The sequence below is a fragment of the Rhea pennata genome, chromosome 6, assembly GCF_028389875.1.
Source record: "Rhea pennata isolate bPtePen1 chromosome 6, bPtePen1.pri, whole genome shotgun sequence".
Lineage (NCBI taxonomy): Eukaryota > Metazoa > Chordata > Aves > Rheiformes > Rheidae > Rhea > Rhea pennata.
Genome location: NC_084668.1, coordinates 22,703,127 through 22,730,508, shown reverse-complemented (window position 1 = coordinate 22,730,508; position 27,382 = coordinate 22,703,127). Strand labels below are relative to the sequence as shown.

General features: G+C 38.2%; 1 protein-coding gene across 3 annotated transcripts in view; it reads left to right on the top strand.

Annotated features, from left to right (window-relative positions):
* Nucleotides 1–25,006, top strand: part of TLK1 (tousled like kinase 1) — a 78,704-nt gene extending 53,698 nt beyond the window's left edge. For 2 of the 3 annotated variants that reach the window (XM_062578856.1, XM_062578854.1), the window contains 10 exons: nucleotides 4,127–4,193; nucleotides 8,511–8,608; nucleotides 13,773–13,857; nucleotides 14,707–14,798; nucleotides 14,885–14,974; nucleotides 15,747–15,916; nucleotides 17,197–17,332; nucleotides 19,728–19,839; nucleotides 20,137–20,244; nucleotides 23,285–25,006. In XM_062578856.1, the coding sequence (XP_062434840.1) occupies nucleotides 4,127–4,193; nucleotides 8,511–8,608; nucleotides 13,773–13,857; nucleotides 14,707–14,798; nucleotides 14,885–14,974; nucleotides 15,747–15,916; nucleotides 17,197–17,332; nucleotides 19,728–19,839; nucleotides 20,137–20,244; nucleotides 23,285–23,461 (1,135 nt within the window). In that variant the 3' untranslated portion in view covers nucleotides 23,462–25,006. The remainder of the gene's footprint in view (nucleotides 1–4,126; nucleotides 4,194–8,510; nucleotides 8,609–13,772; nucleotides 13,858–14,706; nucleotides 14,799–14,884; nucleotides 14,975–15,746; nucleotides 15,917–17,196; nucleotides 17,333–19,727; nucleotides 19,840–20,136; nucleotides 20,245–23,284) is intronic. The other variant, XM_062578855.1, reaches the window with a different exon arrangement.
* The last annotated feature ends 2,376 nt before the right edge of the window (nucleotides 25,007–27,382 follow it).

Below are 27,382 nucleotides of genomic sequence, written 5' to 3'. Positions count from 1 at the left end.
GGCAGAGTTTGCTAATGTTGCAGAACAAATGCATCATTTGGAGGGAGTGTTCCGTTCTGTATGGAACAAATAAAAATATTTTGAGAAACTTTTTCAGCGCCAGCAATGTGTCTGGGCTTTCCCGGACGAGTAGAGACGGCTCCTTTCCCGAGGCGTTCTCGTTCTAAGGCAAGCTTGGAAACAATGGCAGTGAGACGTGGCGAAAGATCGCATGGAAAACTTGAATCAGAGCATTTGAGGCTGTTTGACCGTTCGGTGTTTGCCCCTCTTTGCAGAAATACTAGCAACTTGAATGAGAATAAATTGGGACCAGGGAAGGAGCACTTCGAAAGTCATAACCAACAAACTTGTTCAGTTTCTCTAAGATATGACCACAAAGTGTTGCCCATGTGTATTGTTGTCTTTGGGCATGGCAGCGTTCGCTTGTGCATATCCAGCCGTGCTTTCTCCATTGGGAAAAGGTGGGGGTAAAGATTGGTGTAAAAGTAGCAGGCCTAATGGTCATGACAACTGAGAAATGCATTGCCGTTTTGTTTTGGGTTTGTGTGGTGATGGATTTTTTTTGTTTTTTTGTTTTTTTTTCCTGCTCTGTACCCACTAGTTCATATGCTTTGATTAACCACCCCCCTCCTGCCAAAAAAAAAAAAAAAGATTTTTGTCTAAACTTCGGTGAGGTGGTCAGTTAGGTCTATCCATGCATACTGTGTCAAAGCTTTTGAAATCTTGTTACGAAAACACTATTAACATGCTGGTGGGCTCATCTTGTTAGTAAAAGAAGTGTTTAAATCAGGGATAGCCAGCCTTTGTGGCTGGCCAGGGTGTCTAGTTTCTCGCAGTGACGAGTGAAGGTTGCACACCGTGGCCCTGCACTTCACAGAGAAATTATACTGCGTGCCCAGAGTGTGTCCAGTGCTTTCTTTGTAGTTTCTGAGATTTATTGCATGTGCATGATAGTTCATTTGGATGTAGAGTTAATCGCAGTGTTATTGCACCAATAATAAGTGGCCAAGACCATGGTCAGGATCAGGCTACTTTTATCAGAGTAACACAGGCAACCTGTTCCCAGCTACCGTCTTGCCCAAACGCTCCTTGGATTAGCCTCGAGCCTGACTATCTGGCTTCAAATTCGTTTAGCGGGTGGTGGCAGCCCGTTTGTGGCTGGCATCCCTCCCACGCGCTCCTCAGCCTTTCTGCCTCCTCGCGCGTTTCTCAGGTGGCGGAGGAGCAACTCCACGCGCTCGAAGCTGCGCCTTCCCGGCGACCGCCGCTCAGAGGCGAGGCCGGCAGCCGCGGGGCGGCGAGCAGCCCTGCAGGACGTCGGCCGTGGCTGGTAGAGCACCGCCGGCAAGCGCGCCGCCGGCCTTTTGTTGTGCTCTTCCTCGTTGTACGCTATTTGAACAACGTATGCGTGAATTGTGGTGTATTTATAGAGGAAAAGTAATAAACGCCTGCTTTTTAAGGAAGTAAATGTTTCCAAATAGGAGGGAATAAAGCTTTTTGTAAACAAATTAAGAAAATGGAAGTAGCTGTGTCTGTGTGTGGTTCGGTGCGTTGTGTGTCTGCCTTCAAGACGCGATGGTCAGTAACGACAGTGTCAAGCTGCTTTGAATCGTGGAGTTAGATTGGTGAGGAAAGAGAATGAAGGAAAACAGTCACTTATTGGGATATAGCATGGAAATACGGAAAGAGTGACTTTGAATCTCAGTGTTTGCAATGTGATGTTTAACTGGTCTTGTGCTCTGTGCTCATCAGGATTGTTCAAGAGCCTTTTGGAAGGCAGTGCTTGTTAGAGTCAGCTGCGCACTTTGTCATAGTTCTCTGCATGGATAGCTGAGGTTATTAAAAAACAAAAAAACAAAAAAATAGGTTTCCTGTATTATGTTAGCTTTCCAGGAGATGTATGGTTTCAGGGCTGTCTGTGTTCAGTGAAAATTTTGGAAGGTCTCATATTACAAACTCTGTATTTTCAGTGCATTTTACCTGTGGCTCATCTTTGCTAAGCCCCCTAGAGATTCTTCTCCCTGGCAGGCTGAGAAAAGCCAAGTTTACTGTCTGTGTTTCTGGAAATAGATGCACAAACTTATAATTTATACTGCAAACAAGAATCTGGGAAAAATATTTAACTTCACCCACATTGGCATGGATTCTTTACCTTTTTGATTGAGAATTTAATCCCTGTTAGAGTAGCTTGCTCTTTGAGTAGACTTACTGAAAAATGTCAGAGCTGCTGCTGTGAATGGTCTGGGTTTTCTTTGATTGATCTGGCAGATGCATTAGAGCAAGACACCCCACTTCACATTTGCATTAACTTTTCTTTTAAGATGTAGCGTAAATTGTCTATACTCAGGGGAGGTTCTCTCAAGAGAATGATGCAGTATTTAGTCCCAAGATTTGATACCAGGGACCTTTTTGCCTCTCAGTTTTTTATGCCTGTTGCCTTTAGTATACTTGTGGATTTTGTGACTGGAATACAAGACTGCTTTTCATTCCAGTACGGAAAAAGATGCAAGGCAGTTTTGCATGATGCTTCTTAAAAGAAAGGATTGCTTCCTTCTGAAATTTCCACAAGGATGTGGTCATAGGTGGTTTTTGTTACCTGATTTTGAGTGTTTTCTGTATGTCATAGACCAGAAAGTTGATGAAATAACAAGTGTCTTGGGAAGCTGTAACAGGTTTTTGGAAATTCAGATGCTGTGATCGAAAAAGAACCCAGCAATGTCATTAATATTCATGGAAAGTATCTGGTTGACTCAATCTTCTGGCCAAGTCAGAGAAAAGGCAGCGAAATTCATCATTTCTGCAGTCAGAAATGGGAAAGGGGCCTCTGAAAGCTCCACTAAGTTTCATCCTGAAAAGATGCGCTCTTTTATTAGCAACTTTTGAGAGCTAATAAAGTACATAGGGTTTAAATTTTGAAAACTAAGACATTGTTCATCCACCTTTAAAAGAGAGATTAGACGTCTTAAAAATGATTCAATTTCTGCAAACTTTATGAAAGTTGGTATCTGGCATAAGAGATGACTAGTGTCTTTCATCTTTGGGGTGAACTACTGGTGATTCCTAAGACACTCCTTAAACTTGCAATAAAGGGTATGAATTGCCTTTGAAGCACTTTGCATAACTTACCTTGCTGGGACAGCTGATAATTGAAGCCAGTAAAATACAGACTTTGTAAAAATATACTATGCTGTTACTTTTAGCTTTGCATCGTGCAAGAAATAATAGATCTAGACAAAACAGTAAAATGTGTGCACCATGCAGCCTTAGTTTTTTTCACCATTTTAGTGTATTTTTAGGGATTTGTGTGAGTGTTTTCAAGAAGACTGTAATCCTTCCTTCCTTTCCACGCCCCCAGCCCCTCACTCTCCCCACCCCCCCCATCCTTTCTCTGGTGGTTTTTAAGAGGTTCATTTCTGTGTTTTCTGTTTGTTTGTCATATGTTTATTGACCCCAGTCAGTTTGTGCATTTCTTCATTACTAGTCCATATAAACGGTATGGATGCTTGGGGTCATAATTCCCTTTCTGTCCTGGGAGGTTTTCAGACAGTGAGGGACCCTGGAATTAATTATAACCCAGAGCCTTGTTTCAAAGAAAGATAGAAAGAGAAAAAGCAAAATAGTTATGTGTCCAAAACTGAACTTATGGTCTCATGCAAAGTATAGTGTGTAAATAAACTCAAAATGTGTAGGTTTGCACTTTTTTTCTTTTTTAAGTTGCAGATCAAGAATTTGATGTTACTGATCTTGTCCAGTTAATCTCTCATTCTCCATCTCTTGGTGCACTTAGTGATGCATTCAGGAACAAACTAGTGGAGCATCGTCAGCTAAAGCACTGAGATGATGGGTTGATTTAAGAGACAAGCAAATAATCTTACAGGCTATCGGAAAGAACAGGAACAGTCCAGTGGGAGAAGCAGTTAATGTTCCAGAATGCCAGACAGAGGCCTTCTATAAATAAATTCTGACCCTGAAATTAAAAACTGGGATGTTCAGATGTTTTTTGTGGTTGTAAATCATGAACATAGGATGCAATATTTACTATACTATTTAAATATGAAGGCTTTTGTTTACCATTATAGCAAAGCTATAATTTTTTTTTTTTTTTTTTTTTTTTTTTTTTTTGCAGTTTGACTCTAGCAGAATATCATGAACAGGAAGAAATATTCAAACTTCGATTAGGACATCTCAAAAAGGTATGTATATGGTCTTTTATTCTAAGGTGCCTTGTTTTGTCTCTGACATGCCCCAAACTGTAAAAAACAGTGTTATCAAAGTAAAGAGAGCTTTTTTTAGAGCTATCTGATTACAAAACGTAACAAAAGTAGTATACAATTTTGTACCTAATAGTTAATTTTCTTTCTTTTGATGCAATTTGACGTAAACATTGGGAGTACAGGAATGTAGTAGTGAAGCCAACTCTGTACTGATTCACTGAATCCTTGTAACAGTGATACTGCTCTTAGGTTATTGACTAAAAGTTGACTATAAACTTGAAAGATAGTGGTGGTTTTAGTGCTGTGTTGTCGTTAATACTCTGCTTCATATGCGATTATTATATGTTATTAGTCATAATGTGTATTGCCCCACTTCCAAAAGCTCCTCAGATGAGGCAGCTGGAACACGAGGAGGTCACGTTCTGCAAACTGCTCGCTGCTTTCCATCGTGTGGCCTAGGCTCACCTTTGTCCTTCCTGTGGAATTGAATTGTTTAGAAATAAGATATATTACTTCTCAGTTTGGGTAGAAGTCTCACACTCTTACTGCATCAGAGTAGAGTGGCTTTAATGAGGATTGTTTTACACAAACTAAACAGCATTTGTTCTTTCTCTCTTCCTGTCTATGTCTGTTTCTTGAACTGGCATGTTTCAAGATGACAAATTCCTGTTGTTATTGATTTATGTCAGCATATGTTCTGATTGGGAAACTTAGGGTGTTTTGACAGAAGGATATAGGAAACTGAACATAATAGCTGGTTTCGCACAATTTTGTGTGTAGAAGAAACAGTACAGTGGGGTTAATACACTGTGCTGGAAATTCCTTAGTCATGGTGCAAAAAACCTTGCACTTATTTATCCTATCCTGGAGAGAATATATATTTTTTTTAACAACAGATTATAAAGCAGAAGTAGAATTTGAATTAGTGTCTGAAAACTGAATATCTCCTGGATATTTTTATTGTTCAATTTCTTTGAAGTACTCATAATAAGAAAATTTTCTGGTTATGTTTCTCATTTAAAAAAAAAGGAAATGTCTAAGGGATTGAGACTAACCTCAGATCTTGCCTTTTTATGAATCTTTATGGATTTCTTCCTAATTGGGTAAATATCTAAGAATGCATTAGTTTGGGGAATTACAAATACTATGAATTGAAAAAAAATCAATTCATAATTGTCATTCTTCCTTTGCTTTTGTTTAGTTTCAACACTTTAACTGCTGTTTCAAACAAAAACTAGAATACGCTTGATTTGAAAACACAGTTCTTTATTAATGGAAAAAATAGCTGAAGATAACAACAGTTATAAGAAGGTAGGAAAAAATGGTATTATCAGCAAAGTATACTAGGGCTATGTGAGTCCCAAGCACCACCACTGCTGCTCTTGTTTCATGGCTGAAGAAGCGAAGCCAAACTTGGTATTTGCTTTTCTTACGTTAGCTTTTGACTTTAAAGAAAAATCCAGTTCACAGAATACTGCTTTTTTGAATGAATACCATGTTTTGATGCTATACAGTATCCATTTCAGTCATCAGTTGCATGTAACTGCATATAGCAAGGGAGAAACATTTTGATTAAAAATTTTCTTAATTTTATGGAATTCTTTTAAATTATTTTTGCTCTCAGATATTTTACTCCAGTCTTTGACTTTTGAAAAAATCCAGCCATGCTTTTTCCTTATGGCCATCACCCTAATAAATCTTAAGTGTTGCATGTTCAAGCAAAGTGTTTGTGGAATCACTTGTGAAAAGGGAGTGACAGTTGAAGCAGGCAGAAATACCTCAGTAAGTGTGAAAGAAAATACCACTAAATTGTAAATCTAAGTGAAACACTGTAGCAGTGCTACGTATTTAGTAGGCAGATGTTTTATCTTCTGAGCAGTAGTTCTTGAGATGGTCATCAAAACAGGTCATTGCATTCTTTCCCTTTAAATGTTGTGAGAGTCTATTTCTAGCCGGTTCTCCTCAAATATACAAGTCACCTATTGTAAATCCTACTATCATAAACCAAACTGGGCCTGTTGAGATCAGTAGTACTATTTTTAAAGAATATAACAAGGAATTACTAGAATCTGTGATAGGGATGTATAAACTTTTTGGCACTGGTGGGGCAGGCTGTGTAGGAGTAGATCTTCGTTGTTAATGCTTTAGAAATAGCATCTGCTTCATATGAAATTGTTATGAAAGTGCTTGACTTTTTCCATGCTTTAACATGTTTGAAGTCTAATGGAAATTTCAAGTGACATCTGAAGGAAGATGTTATAAAGCTGTTTAATACTCAAATTTGATTTTCACCTTGAGCGTCATTGCTATAGTACTCTGTTTAAGAAGGAACTTACTTGACTAAATGCTAGAGGGAAGCCAAATGCTATTTTATGATGTCTGAATATATTGAAAAGTAGTAATAAAAATACATACTTGTGTTTTAATTCTTATGTGTGGTACAGATGTTGTCCTTAACTAGCAAAAGTGATTTTGTTACCTTTACATTTCTGTATTTCTGTGCTAATGTTTCTCTGCTGGCTATATTTATTTCTCTTTCCTTCTGTATATGCTGTTTTGCTGTCTACTTCTCTTTCTTTTCACTCTCAAAATGCTTTCCTGGTGCTCTCTTATTTTTGGTGCCCTGTACATGCTGCCACCACCAGTTCTCTTTTCCTTCTGCTCCCCAGGAAATTCTTTTCCAGCTAGCAGCTTTGGTCCTGGAGAGAGGCTCTTGTTTTCTCACTTCCTTTTATATCGCAGTGACCTGAGGCAGCTAAGCTGGTTCATTCTTGCTTAAAGGTATTCACAGCCTGAGCGTCCTAAATAACAGCTGGAAACAATGCAACCAGCCAGTTCTCTTTGGACTAACATTGGCCTGTGAACCACATCTTGAGAACCACTGAATTGCATAATATATGAACAAAAAAGCCCAAAAGAAGCATAACTGATTTTTTTTTTTTTTTTTTTTTTTTTTGGTCAGCCTTTTGGAAGAACATAGGCAATTGTGTGTGTATAAGTGTGTGGCCTTTTTGGCATAGAGCAGAAGGGCTAGAAATCTTTAAAGAGAACTAATGGTTTATGAGGAACTGCATATCATTTCAGGATATTTAACTGAGAACTGCAAGGATAAATCTATATATGAAAAAGGAACTTATCATTTTTGTTCTATATACACAATGTTAATATGTATTAGGAAGAATAAATGGTCCGCATAGCTTTGCTAGCAGTTTAATGCTAACTAGTGCAGCTTTTAAATTACTAGAGATTTGATGCTATTTTTCTGAATGAAGGTTCATCTAACTGGGGGAGGTTTTTTGTTGCTCTTTTTCCTTAGCTTGTCATAGGGAGGAATTCAGAATATCCACTGAAATTCTCTGGTTTGAGTTCTTAAACTTGTTGGAAATGTGCTCATTTAATGTGTGGTGTAAATGATATAAATATATTTTGTTTCAGGGTGTAGTTTTATGATACACAGTATTTGGAAGTACCAACTTAAGGCAATTTTTCTGCCCATCTTCTGATTTCTGCCCCCAACCTTTTATACCATGACTTACTGCCCTCTGTTTTACCAGTACCACCAGATTGTACAATCACAATATAAACTGGATCAGAGAGCTGGATTTGAACTGATTCCAGTGTTCTCAAATATGTAGCATAAAGATGAGATAATTTTAAGTGCTTAGATTATTTAAGGAGTGTGTGCATACTTGACATACTGCTTTTAAAATTGCTCTTGAAATCTTAGGTAACACACATTCTGCATTTGTAATTTTGGTAAGATATAAATAGAAAAATCTTTTGAAGTTAGCTTCGTTTTTATGTTTTATATCAACACCTAAAGAACACTTCTATTACAATGATGTATTCTTTTTTTTTTTTGTTTGCACTTTCACCTCAAAATGTTTTAAGCATCTTTCCTTAATTTGTTGGTTTGTACAAAATCTATAACTGCACATATCTCAGTCTTTTCTTCATTGTACATCAATTTCAGACCGCTTCCCAGATAATCTCTCTCCTTGGCTGAGGTACAAAACCCAGCTGCTTCTCATTTCCAATAGCATCCCTACAGTGCAGAACAAAACTGTGAACATCCCATTACCTGTGTGTTCATGAACAGAAAGGTTCCTTGAAACAGGCTTTTGCCTTATCTCTCTGATTTTTTCAGACTTTAAGAGAAAAGCACTGCCTTTCTCTGGTTCCATAGTTTTTTAATGTAATGTTCCTCCATCACCACTAGTATTGATGCAGGGGTAAAAATATCCTTTTCAAACAGGGAGTAAATGAGCTTTAATAGTTCATTCTTTTCATTTGCAGGAGGAAGCTGAAATACAAGCAGAACTTGAACGTTTGGAAAGAGTTAGGAATCTTCACATAAGAGAACTGAAAAGAATAAATAATGAAGACAATTCACAGTAAGAGACTTACTATCTTAATTTTGCATGTCTGCATTTAAAACAATGCTTTAAAAACACATTTTGTCTTCAAGAGATAGGCTGGTTGGTAAATTTTTCTTTGATTCTCTTTGCTTATGTATATATTTTAAAGTTCTTATTTTAAGTACAGACTTATTTAAATTTAAAAATGATGACTTACTGAATTTAATATTTTTATCGAGTATGCCAGAAAGAAGTTAAATATAGATAAGATGCGCATGAACACACACATACATACACACACATGCAGAACTGATAATGCAGGAGAGCTGAAACTTGCTAGGCCATGTTACTAGATTAAAAAATATTTGTTAGGAAGCCTAACACAAGCACTTACCTGACAATAATACATTGAATACATAAGAAAACAGTGGGGAGGTTTTGTGTAGCAGGAGCAATTTTATGGTGCTGTAAAATTAGTTTTGGTTTTATTACACTGTAATTTACATTTACCACAAGTATCCAAAAGGAAAAATGCAAATGCGAAGTCTTCTGTGTTACGGTAAATCTTACTCTCTACCTGAACTTAAACAGTAATATATCATAATATTAAATTGGCATTTAAAATTAGCTATAATTCTATAGATTCCAAAGTAATAATTATGTAACTAATAAAATTAGTCTGTTTTCTGTGATGGAGAATATGGGTTTGAATGCCAGTTTCACCAGCACCTTAAACTGGCTCTGTTGCTCGAAAGAAACTGACTCTGCCTGGGCCTGACTGCTTGATTATGCCCTTGCACTGTTCTTTTGCACATGCCAGCCATGGCATTTCCCTAGTGAACAGATGCTGGAAGTCAATCCAAGTTAAATTTCACCAGTTAGACTCTTCTTTATGTTGTTGTTTTTGTTTTTTTCCTCCTGGGTTTTGATCTTTATTAAAAAAAAACCCCAATATTGTGTCATTGTTTTGGACATGAAAAATAGTGGGTGCTCATACTTACTATTCAGTGGCAGGATATTTTCTTTTAAGCAGACAAAAGTGCTACAGCAAATGAACAAGCAGTTCTTTGCAGGTTAAATGATAACTTTTTTTTTTATCTTAATTGTTTGAATTAAGAAAAAATGAACGGGATTTTTCAACAAGAAGTAATAAATGCCACATTTAAAAATGACAGGCTTTGACTGTCCCCCAGGGCTCAGTACTGGCTCCCATCCTGTTCAACTTTTTCATCAATGACCTGGATGAGGGGACAGAGTGCCTCCTCAGCAAGTTTGCTGACAATACTAAGGTGGGAGGAGTGGCTGACACACCTGAGGGCTGTGCTGCCATTCAGAGAGACCTGGACAGGCTGGAGAGCTGGGTGGAGAGGAACCTCATGAGGTTCAGCAAGGGCAAGTGCAGAGTCCTGCACCTAGGGAAGAATAACCCTAGGCACCAGAACAGGCTGGAGGCTGACCTTCTGGAGAGCAGCTCTGCAGTGACGGACCTGGGAGTGCTGGTGGATGACAGGTTGACCATGAGCCAGCAATGTGCCCTTGTGGCTAAGAAAACCAATGGTCTCCTGGGGTGCATTAGGAAGAGCGTTGCCAGCAGGTGGAGGGAGGTGATCCTGCCCCTCTACTCAGCCCTGGGGAGGCCTCATCTCAAGTACTGTGTCCAGTTCTGGGCTCCCCAGAACAAGAGAGACATGAAGCTACTGGAGAGAGTCCAGCATAGGGCTACAAAGATGATCAGAGGGCTGGAGCATCTGCCCTATGAGGAATGGCTGCGAGAGCTGGGCCTCTTCAACCTGGGGAAGAGAAGACTAGGGGGGATCTTATCAACGCATACAAATACCTTAAGGCAGGGGGGTGTCAAGGGGACAGGGACAAACTCTTTCCAGTTGTCCTGTGTGACAGGACAAGAGGCAATGGGCAGAAATTGAACCGCAGGAAGTTCCGCCTGAACGTGAGGGGGCATTTCTTCCCTGTGAGAGTGACGGAGCACTGGACCAGGTTGCCCAGAGAGGTTGTGGAGTCTCCTTCTCTGGAGATCTTCAAGGCCCGCCTGGATGCAACTCTGTCTGCCATGCTCTAAGTGACCCTGCTGAGCAGGAGGGTTGGACTAGCTGATCTCCGTAGGTCCCTTCCAACCTTACCCATTCTATGATTCTGTGACTGTGAAAATATTGTATATATGGGGCAAAGAATGTCCAAATTACAGTCCCCGTTGAAAATGGAATTACATTACATGGATCAACAGAATTCTGCAGCTTCACTGCTCATTTTCTGCAGTGGGTGCTGACACTTTTTTTTTTTTTTTTTTTTTTTTAAGGAAAACGAAAAACTCTATCTTGCATGTTTATATTCTTGTGCGGGTTTAGACTTAGGTATTTACCAGATGGACAAGCTGCAGCTTACAAAGATAATATAGAATGGATAAGCAATTGAACAGCGGTTTAGCTTTGTGGCATGCATGGTCTTTGCTAACATGTCTTGGTGATGCCGTTGTTTGAATAGGTAGAGGTCTCATTCTGAAGCAGAGCTGGCCGTGGGTCCTGACATGTAAATCCTGTTGGGATTTCAACTTCTGACTCTGCATCAATGCCAAGCTCCCTTTCTTGTTCTAGCAACGTTCCCCTCCCCATCTTTCTACTTGTGCACTCCCTCCCTCCGCTCCCAAAATGCATAAAGCAGTGGTACAGTATTAAAATAGACTACAAACTTGCATGTTAGGTGATCCATGCTTAGCAATGTGAAATAGGAAATTTTGTATTGCCAGATTAGAGCTGGGTAAACTTGTATGTCTGCATTTGTTCTTTATAACTGCACTGAGATAACAGTGCTTGAGAGTATGAGTTAGGCTTTCCCTGTCTGACTTTAGAGTCCACATGATACTGGAGTTATCTGCAAACTGCAGATTTTGAGGGATAGAGAGCTGCCTGGAGTAGCAAAAGTAGCAGTGGAGAGGAAAGGTGGTAGCATTACAAGGTTGAGCCCTACTAGGGGCATAGATGTAGTAGAAAGACCAAGAAAATACGACTCTAAAATGTTAGTATGATATTTAAGATCATACTGCTGATTACATAATGTTGATGTCCTAAGGATACTGTCTCTAAATCTTTGGGTTTTTTCTACACTGAGTACATTGCATGATATTTATGATAATTCTTTTTTGAACATTCAGATATGTGTTTTATAGTGGTGAAAATGAAAGTTATCTTTAAAAGGAGGCCATAGTAAGTAAGAATATGCATCTGCCCTCAGACACTTGAGTATCTGTGGCCATGCCTCCAAAATCATACTTTATGGCAACAAATAACAACATACTGAGAGATGGGGTGACCTGTTGGCAGACTGTAGCACATAACCCCTCCTTAAAGTTTTCTATGGCATGTGACTGGCAGCGGGCCCTAGATTGGTGAGCAAGAGGTGAGCATAGGTGTCTCCTCACTGGGGTAGAAAAGCAATGAGTATTCATTCACCTCCCCCTGCCCCGTGATAGGTATGGGCAAAAATGAGAGATAATGCAGTTCTTGTATAGAAGATAACAGGTGTATCTCTAGTCTTGGACTCTTCAATGCAGCTTCAGAATACCTAATACTGTGTGTGTTCTCTTTCAAAGTAAAGTAGAAGGGGAACTTCCAGTTTTGAATTATGCTTGGATTAAGGGCGTTTGGCACTGTAAAGTCATGAACAAACAAGCTGGTTTTCTCTTTAGTATGGATTCTGGAAATACCTTTTCCTTGGTGATTCTAAACTGATGCAGGAATACCCAGTGCAGTCACCTGTCATTATGAGTGACAGATGTGGAAACTTCATAGGTTTTGTTCAGATGTCATTTACTATCAGGGTTCTTCTATTACCTAATTTCTCTGTCTCTGAAGACTGTATTAAAAATGTGTAGTTCAAGGGTAAACTGAGAAATCCCATTTGTTGGCAGAAAGGTGATCAAATTGGATCAGCTCAGCTTACAAGGAGTTTGGAGGGTGACAAGAAATGTATTTTAGTCTGAAAGAAAAAAAAAAAAACCCCAGAGGAGGGCCAGGCATTTTATCTGCTCTCTGTGCATCCTTGCTACCCTGCTCTCCCCCTGGTTTCCCCCAAAGCGCGGGCAGCCGGGCTCTGGCACCGGCTGGTTGGGTGGAAGGAGGCGTTTTGTCTCCTGCATATTTCAGGAGGGAGCTTAGTGCTTCTCTCTACCCTGTGACACCAGTTTGAGTTTGGAAGGAGTGTTTCCATCTTGTTTTTGATTAGAGGGCAAGCAGATGCTCAGGCCTTTTTTTTTTTTATTTTCCCCTCATCGCTGTTTGTTATTTGTAAACTTAGTGTTATGTAAGACCCATTTTGTTAAAAAGGGGCAGGTATACATTACAGGTTTGACAGTGGTTTGTGTGAAGTTGGAAGTATCTCCTCCTAGTCTGTCGGGAAAGCTGAAGAATAGGTTTGGGATTTTTGCTGAAATTTGGCACAGGGGAGGGAGACAGGCTGCCTTACCCCATCTCCTTAGCCTGTGTAGGAAGGAAAGGTTGGTGATTTCCGCAAGGTGCCTGCTGCGAGCTCAAGAGGGAAAGAGCAGCAGCTCGCCAGTAGTACGGATTGCGAAGGAGTATTCACCTCCCTCTGGAGTATTGCTGCTGGATGGCTTCTAGATGCTGTTACAAATAAAGGCTAGATGAACAGGAGGGAAGGGTGAAAGCATTCTGAAATGCTGCGTTCGCTTCTGGCTTTTCAAGCAGTCTAGAAGCTGCACTGGCGTTACAGAACGCAAGGCGACCCTGCTGTTACTGCTCTTACTGCCGCTGCTGTCAGCGGTTGCTGCTGCTGACAATCAGTGCTTTCATTTCAAAATTAAAATTAGGACCAAACAAAGTAGTATTTTCCTATTATCATGAGCATAGTGTTTATAGTGAGTTGGCAAGGTGTCATATTAAGACTGAAGTGCTTTTCTTATCTTCACAAAATAGAAAAACATGACCAAAAGTTAGCAAATTGAGTGATTTGATGATGGTGATGGTGTGATAGCAGTGGTATGCTAAATAGTTAAGAGACCCAAATCAGCCATGTTGTGTAATTCACAAAGTCACACATGGTGAAATACCATTTAGCAGATTGGGTGTCTCTAGTAAAAAGGAAGTTATATTTGAGAAATAACGTTAAGAGGTCTAAATATACTTGCATGTTTTGAACAGAATTAGCTGAAATTGTCTTTTCCTTCAAGGTTTAAAGATCACCCCACGTTGAATGAACGGTATTTGTTACTCCATTTACTTGGCCGAGGTGGCTTCAGTGAAGTATACAAGGTAGTGTGTGTTGGATCTATTAAATCTAATGTTTGAGTCATGCATGTTTGTATATTTAATTTTGAGGGGTTGGAAAGGTGCTAAATAGGCAGGCAGATTTTAATGTCGTATACTCTTTGAACGCTGGTTGAGCAAACTCCTTGATTAACTCATGGAGAGAGTTAGCATTGCAAGGCTTCAAAGCTATATAACAAAAGCCGTTCTACTGACAGGGAGGAAGCCAGGCTGTGACTTCGTGGTTGCTTACATGTATTCCAAGAAGAATGAAAACCGTTAAAAACTAGACCTTGCTGTAGAAAACTATTTAAAAACAAAAAAAATTTAGTTCTTCTGAGACATGTCCACAGCTGTAGAAAAGAGCACTTGCTTTTAGGACCTCAGGTAACTTGACCTCTTACATATCTCAAGAAACTAGTCATACTAACAAACTTACAACTTCATGGTTTTATGTTGGGGGATTTTCCAAATTAGCAGAAGTATTCTGGATAGGAAGAGCAGAGAGGAGAATTTGAAAAGGAGATTATTTGAAAAAAATATATATTATGGTGATTTATCTAATGAAACACTATGGCTCTTTAAAGTGAAACTGCAAGAACTGAAAGATTTGTAAAATAAAGTTAGTATATTTCAAGTTAACCTGCTGCTCATGTCCCTGAAGTGTTTGGTACATAAAATGTAACATAAATGGAACTTTGAATACCTCTATAGATTTTTTTTAAAAAACAGTTAAAAATATTAATAGTGAATAGACTTGTGAATTATATGCCATTTTTTCTCTCTTTATTCTCTCTTTTTATCATCTTTGGTTATAACTTTCCCATATTTGTGGGGTGCTTCTTGTTTTGTTTTTAGGCTTTTGATCTTTATGAACAAAGATACGCTGCTGTGAAGATTCACCAGCTTAACAAAAGCTGGAGAGATGAAAAGAAAGAAAACTATCACAAGTAAATATTCATGACTTATGCTTCATATGTTAGATTGAATAGTATTTTATTGATTATATAAAGTTAACACATCCATCTTCTTTTAGACATGCGTGCAGAGAGTATAGAATACACAAAGAACTGGATCACCCCAGGATAGTTAAACTATATGACTACTTCTCCCTGGATACAGATACGTAAGTACATAGAATGATACGTATTCTAGAACTCACTAATGATTTTTAGTGTTGAAAATTAGATTTAAAAAAGCCCCCAAACTTAAAGAATATGTGAACGTAAAGAGTATGCTCCAATCTTCACCCAAAAGGTTTAGTGTTTCTAATATTTATCAGTGTCTCTGATAAATATTGCAAGCATTGAATAAAATGTTTGAAAACCCTGATTGTAACAACTGACCAGCAAGTCCTGTGAGATATCCTGAGGGCAAAACATGCATGTGCTGCTGTAGTGTTTTTAGGCAGAGCAAGGGCTGCTGTAGGGCAGGTTGAAAAGGCCGCTGTAGCACAGACAAATTTCCAAGACTAAATAATGTCAGCTGCACCGCTAGTCTAAGTGTATCCCATGGTTGCTAGGCTGCACCTTTTTGTGTAAAATTGTGTCACATCTCTAAGGGCTAGCAAATGTATTTTTTCATCAGTAAACTAGCTCACATAAATAATGGTGTGGGGTTTTTGGGTAGTTTTTTTTTGTTTATTTAACTTAATGTCACTTCAGTATGTATGCAGTTTCTTTTTTGGTAAATATGAATGCTCCAACTGATGTCAAGTTCCTCTAAGCGAATTGCTATATTACTGTACCGTGTGTTTTATTAACTATTTAATTCATATAGTTCAGTATTCAGGCAGCTGCTGTTAAACTTGTTGGGATCAAACTAGGTTGTCATATCTCCCTTTGTGATTGTACGGTTTGATACATTATTTAATGTTGTATCTCTGAATTCTGCCCTAGGTTTTGCACGGTGTTAGAATACTGTGAAGGCAATGACTTGGATTTCTATCTCAAGCAACATAAATTAATGTCAGAAAAGGAAGCAAGATCCATTGTAATGCAAATAGTAAATGCACTACGGTATCTCAATGAGATCAAGCCCCCTATTATACACTATGATCTTAAACCAGGTAAATGAAGAAAGTTAAAATTGAAAATGTGAATATTCTTTTTTCTCCATTGTTTTATTTGTAATTCATACCTGAAATAACAAAATTATCTTCTGTATGTCAGGTTTATTTTAAACATCTGAAAAAAATGCATACTTTTCTTTCTAGTTTCAATGCCAAAATCATTTGTCTGTCTTTGGAACTGTCTGCTGTAACTTTTCTACTATGAATTATTTTGGTTTTAGTTTGTGAGAGAAATTTCTGGGGCAAATAGATGCATATATTATCACTTAACAATGAAAATAGATAAGATCATTAGTTGGCTCAGTCCTGTCTGAACATTGTGGAATGCTGATTTGTAAATAATTTTTTCCCTTTTGTATTTTGTAGCTGGTAAAGGATTGAAGTAGTCTATCACGCTCTGCATCTCAGTTCAATAGCTTCAAACTAGGACTTTACAGAACTTTTCTATACTGTAAATCATCTTCCTAACTAACTCCAAATGTGTATTTTTGTGATTATGCTCTTTTTGTGCCTTCTCCTTATCTGGAACAGTTTTGCTTTTCTTGAGAAACTAAAGTAAATACTGCCTTTTTTAGATCTCTCCCTAAACCTTGATCAAGGCTTCCAGTAATAAAAATAATGAGCATTGTCATAAGTTAGTTATTCTGTTTTGAATCCATAGCTTTCATTACTGCCTCATATGTATGATACTTGTATTCTTTAGGTACTTCAATCTGTAATACTTCAAAGTATATATGGTAGAGTTTTTGATGTAAGTCTCAGTGCTAGGGTGTTTGCTTGCTGCTGTGTAGTAAATTGCTCTTATAAATTTTTATCATGTTATGGAATTGTACAGAATGTATTCTATACAATAGTCCTATTGTTCCTATTTAGAGGAGCTTAATCAAATATTTTTATGTTATGTTATGTGTATGGGTTAGATTCTTCATGTTTCAGCGTACACAGGCCCTGAAGCCTGTAGGCTTTTTGGCCTAGAAAAGTATGAAATTTCATTGTGAATGGTATATGACTATATTTTGGTGTTTCCTCGCTGTCCAGCAGCTCCTGAGGGAACCATTTCAGATGACTGAGACTGCACTAAAATTTGTTATAGTCAAATTGCTCTAGAGTTGATGATATAAAGGTGATGTAAAGTTGTCACTGACCCTTCATTAAGTAAGATGTTTCTGAAGATTGAAGCTGATTTTGAACATTTAAGTGTTCTCTTAGCTTTTTTGAGGTACAAAATCTTCTTTTTCTTTTTCTTTCTTTTTTTTTCCCCCTCCCCCTCTGGTTAGGTAATATACTTCTTGTAGATGGAACAGCATGTGGAGAAATAAAAATTACTGATTTTGGCCTGTCCAAAATAATGGATGATGATAGCTACGGTGTGGATGGAATGGACTTAACTTCACAGGGAGCAGGAACTTACTGGTAATGCTTGGTTTGAATTTGTTGTTTAAGCTCTGAGTCTCTTGTTTGGATTTCAAAAATACTCTTTTAAAACCAGTTTTGGAAATATAGCTCAGATTAAAAATATTGAAAAGGATGATAAAGTTTTTTGTGCAACACTCTGGATCTTAATATTGCCAAACATTACAGAACAGTCACATAACTGAAGCAAGATAACAGTGTAAATAATGCAGAGATGTTCATCATGCTGTACTTCACAATTTTTAGAAACACAGTTTCCAGAAGAAGCAGGTGTTTAATCTTTGGCTGCAGGTGATTGAAGACATTTGACAGAGCTGTGATGATTAAGTATGGGTGCTTAGTCCTTGGAAATCCTAGAGCAGGGATTACCAGAAGGTAATGTCCTTAGGACAAAAGAGTATTTACTCCTCTGTCCTAAAGGTTAATGACAGCTCCGCAGCTCTGACTTATTTTCTGTGTGCGCTTGCACCTAAAATTATAGAGTTGGCTACAGAACAAAGTGACAAGAAAATTTTCAATACTTACAGAAATGGTGTTTCTAGAATTCATTCGTTAATAATGGAGCTTATTCTTGGCATAATAGCTGATGGTGTCTATGTGTGGGTGTATAGAGTAGTAGAGTGCCTATATTGCCCAGGTTATTACTTGTCAATTCATTTGCTCTTTTTCTCCTTTTCTTGTTCTGCCTCTAGCAAGATCAAAGCCAGGAGCTCAAACCTAACTCTAAACAGAGAGGCCAGTATGTTGCTTGAGAACTTTTAAAAAAGAAAGCACAAATACTCTTGCGCGAACACCAATGTGTACATGCCATGGAAAGACAATTATACAAGTTGAAGCATTTTATAAGTGTTAGGCTTCTGCTATTCTTACCAGTGCTTTATATATTTAAACATGGATTTAAATATGCAATTTCAGGAATATACATCAAAAAAATTTGACCATTGCATTTCATCTAAAATGCCATATACACTAGTGATGCTATAAAGTAAGACTGAAAAAGGTCTTTGACCATATTAAATTCATAATGAAGTTCTGTGTTTTTAATGAATGCTTTCTCTGATACTAAAATCTTCATGAAGGAAAGAAAATATTTTGAAAGAGTTTGAGGTGGGGATGTGTCTGTGTAGGGCAAATCACACGGATTCCCAAGAACATAGCACTGGAAGGGATTTCCTCAGTGACTGGGCCCAGTTACCCCCTTTTCAGAGCAGTTAGGTCGTATAATCTCTTCTGTAAACTTACCATTTGTATTAAATTTAGGTGGTGGTTTTGTCCCCAGTAATCTGATTTGAAGTCTGTTCCATAACCTCACTTCTCTGATCATTAGAAACCTAATCTTCTAATTTACAGACTGTATTTATTTGTGGGCAGTTTATACTTGCTTGTTCCTGTGCCAACACTGTTCTCCTCTGAAATAGGTTGTTCTCCTTCCTGGTGCTTGCTCCCTTGTGTTTATAGCCTTCATATTTCTTTTTTGAATTGTAGACTCTCCATTCTTCTGACCATCCTAATTGCTTTTCTTTGCACTTGCATCAGTTTATGGTCATCTTTCTTGCAAATGGTAGACAAAATTGTACAACGGTGTTCCTGAAAAGATTGTGTGATGCTGTGCAAAATTCGTACTCACGTTGTGTTCTTATCTCACTTTGCGCTTACTTCCATTTCCATAAGTGTTTCTTCAAAATCTTTTCTAAAACCTTATATACTTTTGATGAAAGAAGGTCTGGTCTGTAGCTGTTTTGATAATTTTATCCCCTTTTTAATTTAGGTACTGCAGCTGGTAATACTTAGCTGCCCCCATATTGATAAATTTGCTTTTCTTTGGTTTTTTAATGACAATTCCATTTCATCAGTTCTTTATAATTTGGGTATAAGCTGTTTCTCAACTTCCAGTTTTATAAGTATGGCTTCCATACAGGTTATGGGAATGTAAATAGCTATCACCTTAGCCCACCATCCGCCTCTCTGGTTAATGGCAACTTTTGTATTGAAAAATTAGATAAAGTCTTCAAGCCGTATCTGCATTATCCTCAATCACTGATCAAGCATTGCTATAAAATGCCCTGTATGGCTTTTATCTTTTCTTGTTCTGTTAGAGAGAAAAGATATATATTTAACCTTGGATCCCAGTACTTGAAAAATTAATGAAAATTAGTGATTTTGGCAAAGAGTTTTAGTGTTTGGCCTTGTATGAAATATATCCTCTATTTGAAAAATTGTAATGTTGATTTTGATGGGTATACAAGGTATTGGAGTGAGGATCATAATGTAACTGTGCAGTTGTCAGAAAATCAGAGATCTGTATATGAAGTGTTTGAATAACCTGATGTAGAGCAAGTTCTAGTGATTCCATAGACCTACTTGCAGAGACAGAGATGCATGTTTTGTTTTCCAGGTATTTGCCTCCTGAGTGTTTTGTAGTTGGCAAAGAACCACCAAAGATTTCTAATAAGGTTGATGTATGGTCTGTTGGAGTCATCTTTTTCCAGTGTCTTTATGGTAGAAAGGTATGGAAAACTTTGAAAATCTCAGAGCTTTGGTGTAAATGCCTGTTTTCCAGTAGACGTTGAACTATAGTCATAAAGATGTGAATCTATGAGGAAATTAACTTGGCTTTTTTTTTTTCTGTGCATTGATTATTGCAAGTAATGTAGAAAATCTTGACTAAAACTGTCTTTAAGGAATGGTTAGAAATTTGTATTAGCATTGAAACAATTTCCTATAGCATAAATTAAAGCCTGGAGAATTTATGAAATCAAAACAGTTGGATTGCTCTCAGTAATAATCGTGTGCTTATTTTTCAGCCATTTGGCCACAATCAGTCGCAGCAAGACATCTTACAAGAAAACACAATATTAAAAGCCACAGAAGTTCAATTCCCTGTTAAACCTGTTGTAAGCAATGAAGCTAAGGTAACTTTTCATATGATTTTTGAGTAACAGTTAAAACTTACATCATTTAGTTTTAAGTATTCCACTATAAAATCACCGTTATCTTAATGATACTGTGGGATGTAGTAACTAAACATTTGTAGGAAAACATAATGGAGGATTAGTATTTTGATGTTTTTATTTGTACAGCAAATTTGTTTTGGGACTTCTCAAAATCATATGCTTGAAAACAAGACTGTCTATTCCAAAAAATTTGCAAGTGGTTTCAAAGTAGACCTTCTCAAAAATAGTCTGCTTTGCTTTTTCCAGAAAGATCTTAACTGTTTCACCTAGGCTGTCTCACTACATGTTCTTATGAAATACTTCTGCAAACAGTAACAAACTCTTTCTGAAAATAGTGAACACTTATTCTATCCAGCCTTTTTGGCTTAAAGAACTATTTGACTACAGAATACCTGGAAAATGTGCCTGTTATCACTCTTCCCTTGAAAGATCATATTATGTGTGCATTAGTTCAAAGCAGAGTTTAAAAACACATGTTCTTAAAATCAAGATTAAAAGATGCTGATGCTAGTTCAGGAAACAAGATTGACAAAACAGTTGAGCTGCCATGAAAGTGTGCATGGCAATGGTTTCCTGTATTTGAAACTCTATTTTTAAACAGTAGTATCAAGCTCATCTGTATCAGCTGTTCAGAGAACAGATTAAGGTGGTTTCTGGAAATGATTGCTGCTATGAGCATCTATAACATTTATTCCAATTCTGTGAAAAAGGAGGAAAACATTATATATGGGTTACTTGTTTGTAAAACTATCGTGATACCTGAAATAGATTTGTACGGCTAGATACAAGAGGAGTCCTTGTTGAAAACAATGCCAAAATAGTATAACGCTTCTTTTGGTTTCAGCAGCTAAATAAAAATATTTAGTTTTGGGACACAAGCTGCAAAAAATGAGAGGATATTTAGACAAGAGAAGATTCAGCTTCTGAAGATTAAAAGGAAAGGAAATAGAGTTCTAGAGGTTGTAGCTTCCCAGGGAAATAGATGTCCTTTTGCTACATGAACCTGTTATTACAATTTGTGGTATGCTTCTGTTGGTTACATTTTTTAGAAGTCACTTTACAGAATGAGTTGCAGTTGGGTTTGTGAAAATTTAGTAGCTGGTTCAAGAATTATAATTTGTCCTGTATTTTTATTCCAATTTGGAAAAAAATTTGTCCCTGGAGTGCAGCTGGTAAATACCAGTCATGTAACTGGTAACATCACATTTTTGTAGTTTGCATCCTTATCCTTTAACTTCACATTTCTCTTGATGACTAATAGTGTTTTTATAGAGAGTATGGGGAGACAATAGACAATTCAGCATGGTTCTGATGTAAAATTGGCAACTTATTTAACAGTAGTTTTATGTTCTCTATGTATTCCACATTCTGTTTGTTTGAAAGATTAAAATAAACCTTTATTATTCTCTACTGTTATTAACATTGTCACGATAGCTGAGAGACAGATGGAGGGAAAGAGAGAGAAAACTTACTCCATGGTGGAAGCACCATAAAACAATTGCAAACTAACTTGTAAATTCAGACAGTTTGAGATGACTATGTGGAAGCCAAATTGTCTTTCAGATTTATAGACTTGGCAATTGGAAAAAACAGCTTGTAAACTGAAATTTTGATTTGGAAAACATGGAAATGGAAATAAATATGGAACCTGAAATGAGATTGTTAGTTAGTTTTCAGAATGTAACTGTGCTTTGATCTTTGTCACTTTTTTCTGTTTTGTGCAATATTCTGCTTTGCATTATGGTAATGTGTCTAAATGCCCCAGAAGCATGAAGTGTTTTACAAAGATTTTAGAAACAAATGATTGTTCTGAGGAACTTTCAAAAAAAAAAAGCTTAGCAGCTCATTTGTTATGAAGGATTTATTATGAAGAATTTGATTAAAATCCAGAATGTCCAAGAACATGTGAATATATATTAACAGATGCATGTTATTTTATTTTGTACTTTATTCATGCTGAATATGTAAGTAAATTGTAACAAGGGTCTCTGAAATTTGTATCAGATTTTTCCTTTAATCTCCGGTTTTTAATTGGAGCAGAGAACAATCAGCTGAACAGATTTATCAAAGAAAAGATCGGTAATTCTTTTAAATTAAATCCTACATTATTAAGTAATGATGTGCTGATCAGTTCCGTAGGAATAATAAGGATTTTCTATCATTAAATGTTGAAGTTCGAGCTCCCAGGAGACTGGAGAGTGTTCTGTGTGTGCTAGACATAAGACTTGGCAGAAACTTGCAGTCTGAAATGACTGACACGCACCATGTGGACCTAAACGTATGACAGCATAGTGTCTCAAGGTTTAACAGATCTGAAGCTAGATAGAGATTTTTTTTTTCATTTGGTCAGATATTTTTAAACAGATGGGATTGCTTTTTCTGGGAAAGGAGTTCCAGGTAGGTTTTTTTTTTTTTTTTTAATAGCCTGTTTAGTTATTTAATGCCTAATGAATGTGGCAACCACCATTGTCAAAATGGTTTTGTTATGACACATGTGGTAATACCTGTTTTCAAAGGCCAGCTAAGATGCTGAAATTCTGTTACTGGATTTTCTGCTTACTCTTCATCTTCTTCACAACTGAATGCTTTTACAAGCTCCTTGGAGTTCCTCTCTATTCTTTCAATCCTCTGATGTTTGCTTCTAGTTGTTACTAAACCAGTCAGAAATAACACATGCAAAGTGCTGATTGTATGAGATGCTAATGTTTCTGCTTGTAAATGTAGTTCCTACTTTGTTGTCTGTACATGGGTATACGTTTCAAAGTATGATCACTTTAAGTTAAGTTAGATTTGCTGTTACAGATGATTTTTTCCTACTATGACACAAGTTGCATCTTTCATTGAACTCTAGTAAAAATTACAGCAGTTCTTAATTGAATTATATGAGGATAAGAATGTATTTAGGAATAGTTTTATCTGGAAGGAAGTGTTTATTTGCTTGTAAGCAGACATTATTTGGAAGGCTGTTGTAACTTTTTATCTTCTTTTTTCTTTTCAGGCCTTTATCAGACGCTGTTTAGCATACCGAAAAGAGGACAGATTTGATGTCCATCAGCTGGCTAATGATCCTTATCTCCTCCCTCATATGAGGAGATCAAATTCTTCAGGAAACTTGCACATGACTGGGCTAGCAGCATCACCTACACCACCTACTTCAAGCATTATTTCATACTGAAATTTCTCCGACTGAGGAATGGCATGATACCTTTGTGTAGTTTCCAGATGCAGACTTTAGTTTGAAAGCATTTGAGTGTTTTTACACAGGACAAGTTTGATAACTATGTTTTCAGACTGAAGTCCTCCTACATAGTGTCATTTGTATGATTGGAATGGATCATGGACTGTGAATAAATGTACCCTTCTGAGAATAACCTTTAAACATTGAAGGATGACACTGCCTGTTGCACTCTAACAGGTATACTGTGTTTAGGACTGAAGAAAAGGTTTTTAGTTTTTTTCTGGGGAACATTGTAAATAATCTTTTTAATACTTTAAGTACATTTGGTTGATACTGGAAAGTTCTAACATGAAGGGTAATTTTTCATTATTTATATAAGAAAGGTAGTGAACAAATCTGAAAACACAGGAAAAATTCAGCGCCTGGTAATAAACTACATAAACTGCCATCTTTCCACGAAGTTAATCTTTTGAAAGCAAAGAAAGAAATGCAAGTTCTGTATCAGATTTCTCAGATGAAATTTGGTATTTTATGTGGCAATTCAGGCTTGTGCCTCCAAAAATGTGTTTTTCAGTGAATTTAAATTGCCAGGGTGATAGGGAATTCCTGATACTTGAGCAAATTTTGAAATTGGCTCAATTTTCTAAAAACAATATACTTGCTGTGGTGTTGAAACTTGTAAAACTTTCCAGGCTTCTGATAAAAGCTAGCAGCAGTTTGAAACCAAATGCAAACAGGTCATGTATTGTGTTCTATGCAGGAATAATGATAAATTCCCTTCTAACTCTATTGTAAATTGTTGTACAGATGTCATATTTTCAGTTAAATTTCAGCAACTTATTCCTGTACAAATGTTTAAAGTATGGCTTTTTCTAATTGGATATTGTATTTTTTTTAAGTCTCCCTCAAGGCGCTTTTAATTGCTGCTAAATGATGTTGCTTTTACTTTTGCAAAAGAATCAAATGACCTCCTTAAGGTGCAAGTCAACTGTACGTTATAGAGAGATTAAGAGTAGGTAATTCATTAACAATCAAGGCATGTAAAACAGATCTGTGTTGGCAATATACAGTACAGTTCTTTAAGTCAGTTTATTGCGCTCTCAACCTGTAGAGCGCATTGATGCTAGATGTAGAAGTTGCTCATGGCTGTTCTCTATTTCTGGGAGTTCCTATCAACAAGGAGATGTTTCTTGTGGCTTGTACAGATATTTTAAAATGTGAAACATTTTCTAACTGCCTTGTATGGTAGAAACTTATTTTTCAGAACAATGTATCTCTCTCCCATTCATTATTCTTTTTAGTGTCCCTTTTATGATGCTGAATACCTATATGTAATTTTGTCCATGTTGCAGAAAAAGGAGGCTGTATTATCACAGGTTTTCATTTAGTATTGTACAGTTAAACTGTTGCTCTTGTTTCTGATGTTGCAAGCCATTTTGTTTTCATTGTATATAAAGAAACATAACTGTCTCTTTAAGATGCTGCTGAAATTGTAGAGAATGTAGCCAAAACAGTAATAAACAATGACAGTTGAAATTTCAATGTTTTAATGACACTTTTGCCTTTAAAGGGCAAATCGGCCTGGCCATATCAATAAGCTACATTTAGCTGTTTAAAACAAACTCTCTTCAATTACAAACAAAAGACCAATAATGGAATTAATGTAAGTAACATTTGAGGTGAAAGGATGGGGTTCCATAAAACTTACCTGTGGTGAATAGAGCTCTCAGAAAGAATTACAATTATTTCAACAGGTCTTTCTAAAACTTTTTAATCATAGAATACAATTAGCTCATAGAATAAAGTTAGAATCAAACAATGAGCGTATCTGCCTTATACATACCCCAAAGTGTGGGGACTGCATCCTTTTCACTGCACCACCTGTAATGTGAAACCAAGGCGTCTTATATTGCGCTGTTAAGAGTGCAGAGTTCAAGAAGGATGTGCCGAAGCTACATTACATCTAACTACATTAGATGTTGTACTTTTCTTCACATGTGTCAATATCACAAATTAAAGAAGATTTTGGCTAAGGAAAAGATGCAGGATTGTGTTAACTATACATTTATATATTAACCTGGAATGTATTATGATTATCCCTAGTACATTGAAATTTGGTAATATATTAGAAAACTCCTCACTAAGTAACATACAATTTTATAACTGCAGTTACCTTAAAATGAGAAGTTTTAGGCATTGTACTAATTATGCATGATCTTATTTTTTCCTGCTGTTGACGTCTGTGAAGATAGGTTGTTGTGGCTGAATAGATGACACTTGTTCTAGCTTTGAAAATACACATTTCTGAAATCCAAACACTCATTCTGTATAGATGAAGAGGCAAAGCTGCTGGATGGGCATTTGAAAATACATGCAAGGAGAGGAGACTCACTGTCTCATCCTTCAAAGCAAGGTTACAGGATTCTCGCCTCCAGTGCACAGCTGTCTGCGTTAGCCTCTTTTAACACTGTCGCCGAGTTTTGCGTCCCCATGGGGAGTCTTCCCGTGATCCCAAGAAGACATCTGAGCTAGGGTCGGTGGTGCCTGGTGTGCTGGAATTCGTGCCTGGGGTAGAAGCACCCTTGCCGCTGGGCTGAGAAGCCTGGATTACGGCAGCTTGTCAAGGAATGTTGATCCAAATCTAGGTAATTTGGGCATCTGGTTTTTAGTCTGTGAATATTCCATGCGCACTTCAGTAATTTCATCACGCATCATCCATTGCTAAATTTTCTAAGCTCCTAATTTACTCTGTTTTAGCAGCAGCTAGACGTAAGGAATGAAGTTAGACTTCATCAGGGTGTTCTTAATGAGCCTTGGAAATAAAGGCTTATTTTAAAAAGTTTATCAAATACTTTAAAATTTCTACATTTGCTAGAAGATACTAAAATACTACATTGCTACCTGAAAACCTACGTATGAAATGGAAGTGACTGTAAGAGAAGTTGTGTGTTTTTAACTGTGCTACAGGTCGTTGGTGCCTTCACACACTTCAGTGCATTTTGGAGGTTGTTATTATTTCAAGGTTATTTCAGCCAGTTAACAACGCGTTTCGTGTTCAACGCGTTTCTGAAAGCCAGCCGTGTTGTGGCACCTTTTTCATTTCGGAGTTTATTTTGGTTTTCAGGTTTGTTACCGGCGTTGTGGAGATGGCAGCGCGGCCCGCTCCTCGCCCTTAGCGTGGGCCGGTGGAGGCCGCGCGCGGGGAGGCTGGCTAACGTCTCCACGCTGCGCAAGCAGCGAGGCGCCGGCAGCGCGGCCGGCCCGCTGCCCGAGGGCAGGACGGCTGCCAGCAGGCCGCTGCGCCGCAGAGGGGCCTGGGCCGGCCCGCGGGGAGCTGCCGTGGAGCCCGCGGAGGTCGCCGGCTGAGGCGGGGTGTTTTACAGCGAAGAACCCTGGGGCGGAAAAGGCGCTCTGGGACCTGAGACCGGCGCGGGGGGCCGGCGGCAGCAGGGCCGGCGGCTCGGCGGCTCCCGCTGCGCCCCGGCCGCGGCAGGGCTGGCTCGAGCAGGGCACGCACGGCCGGGGAGGTGCAGCTGCAGGGGCAGAGGGATAAGCGAGGCTTAGATGGGAGATCCTTTGTCTTCACTTTTGCAGAGATTTGGGTTGTTTGGGGTTTTTTGGGTGGGGGCTGGGTTTTGTTGGGTTTTTTTGTTTGTTTTTTCTTTCGTTTGCTCTGTTTTTTCTCTTTTCCTGCAAACCACCTTTTGTCAGCAGCAGGAACCCAGGTTCTCCGAGGTGGCGCCGGGCCGGGCCAGCACGTCGGGGTCGCGGGCCCCGCTGCCCACCCCGCTCTGCCTGCTCGCCCGGCGGCCGCACTCCCTCGTCCCCAGCGCCCTGGCCCACGCCGCACGTCGCCTCCAGGACCCAGCCCGGTGGGGACCGCCGCCTCCCGCGGAGAGGTAAGACGTGGTCAGCAAG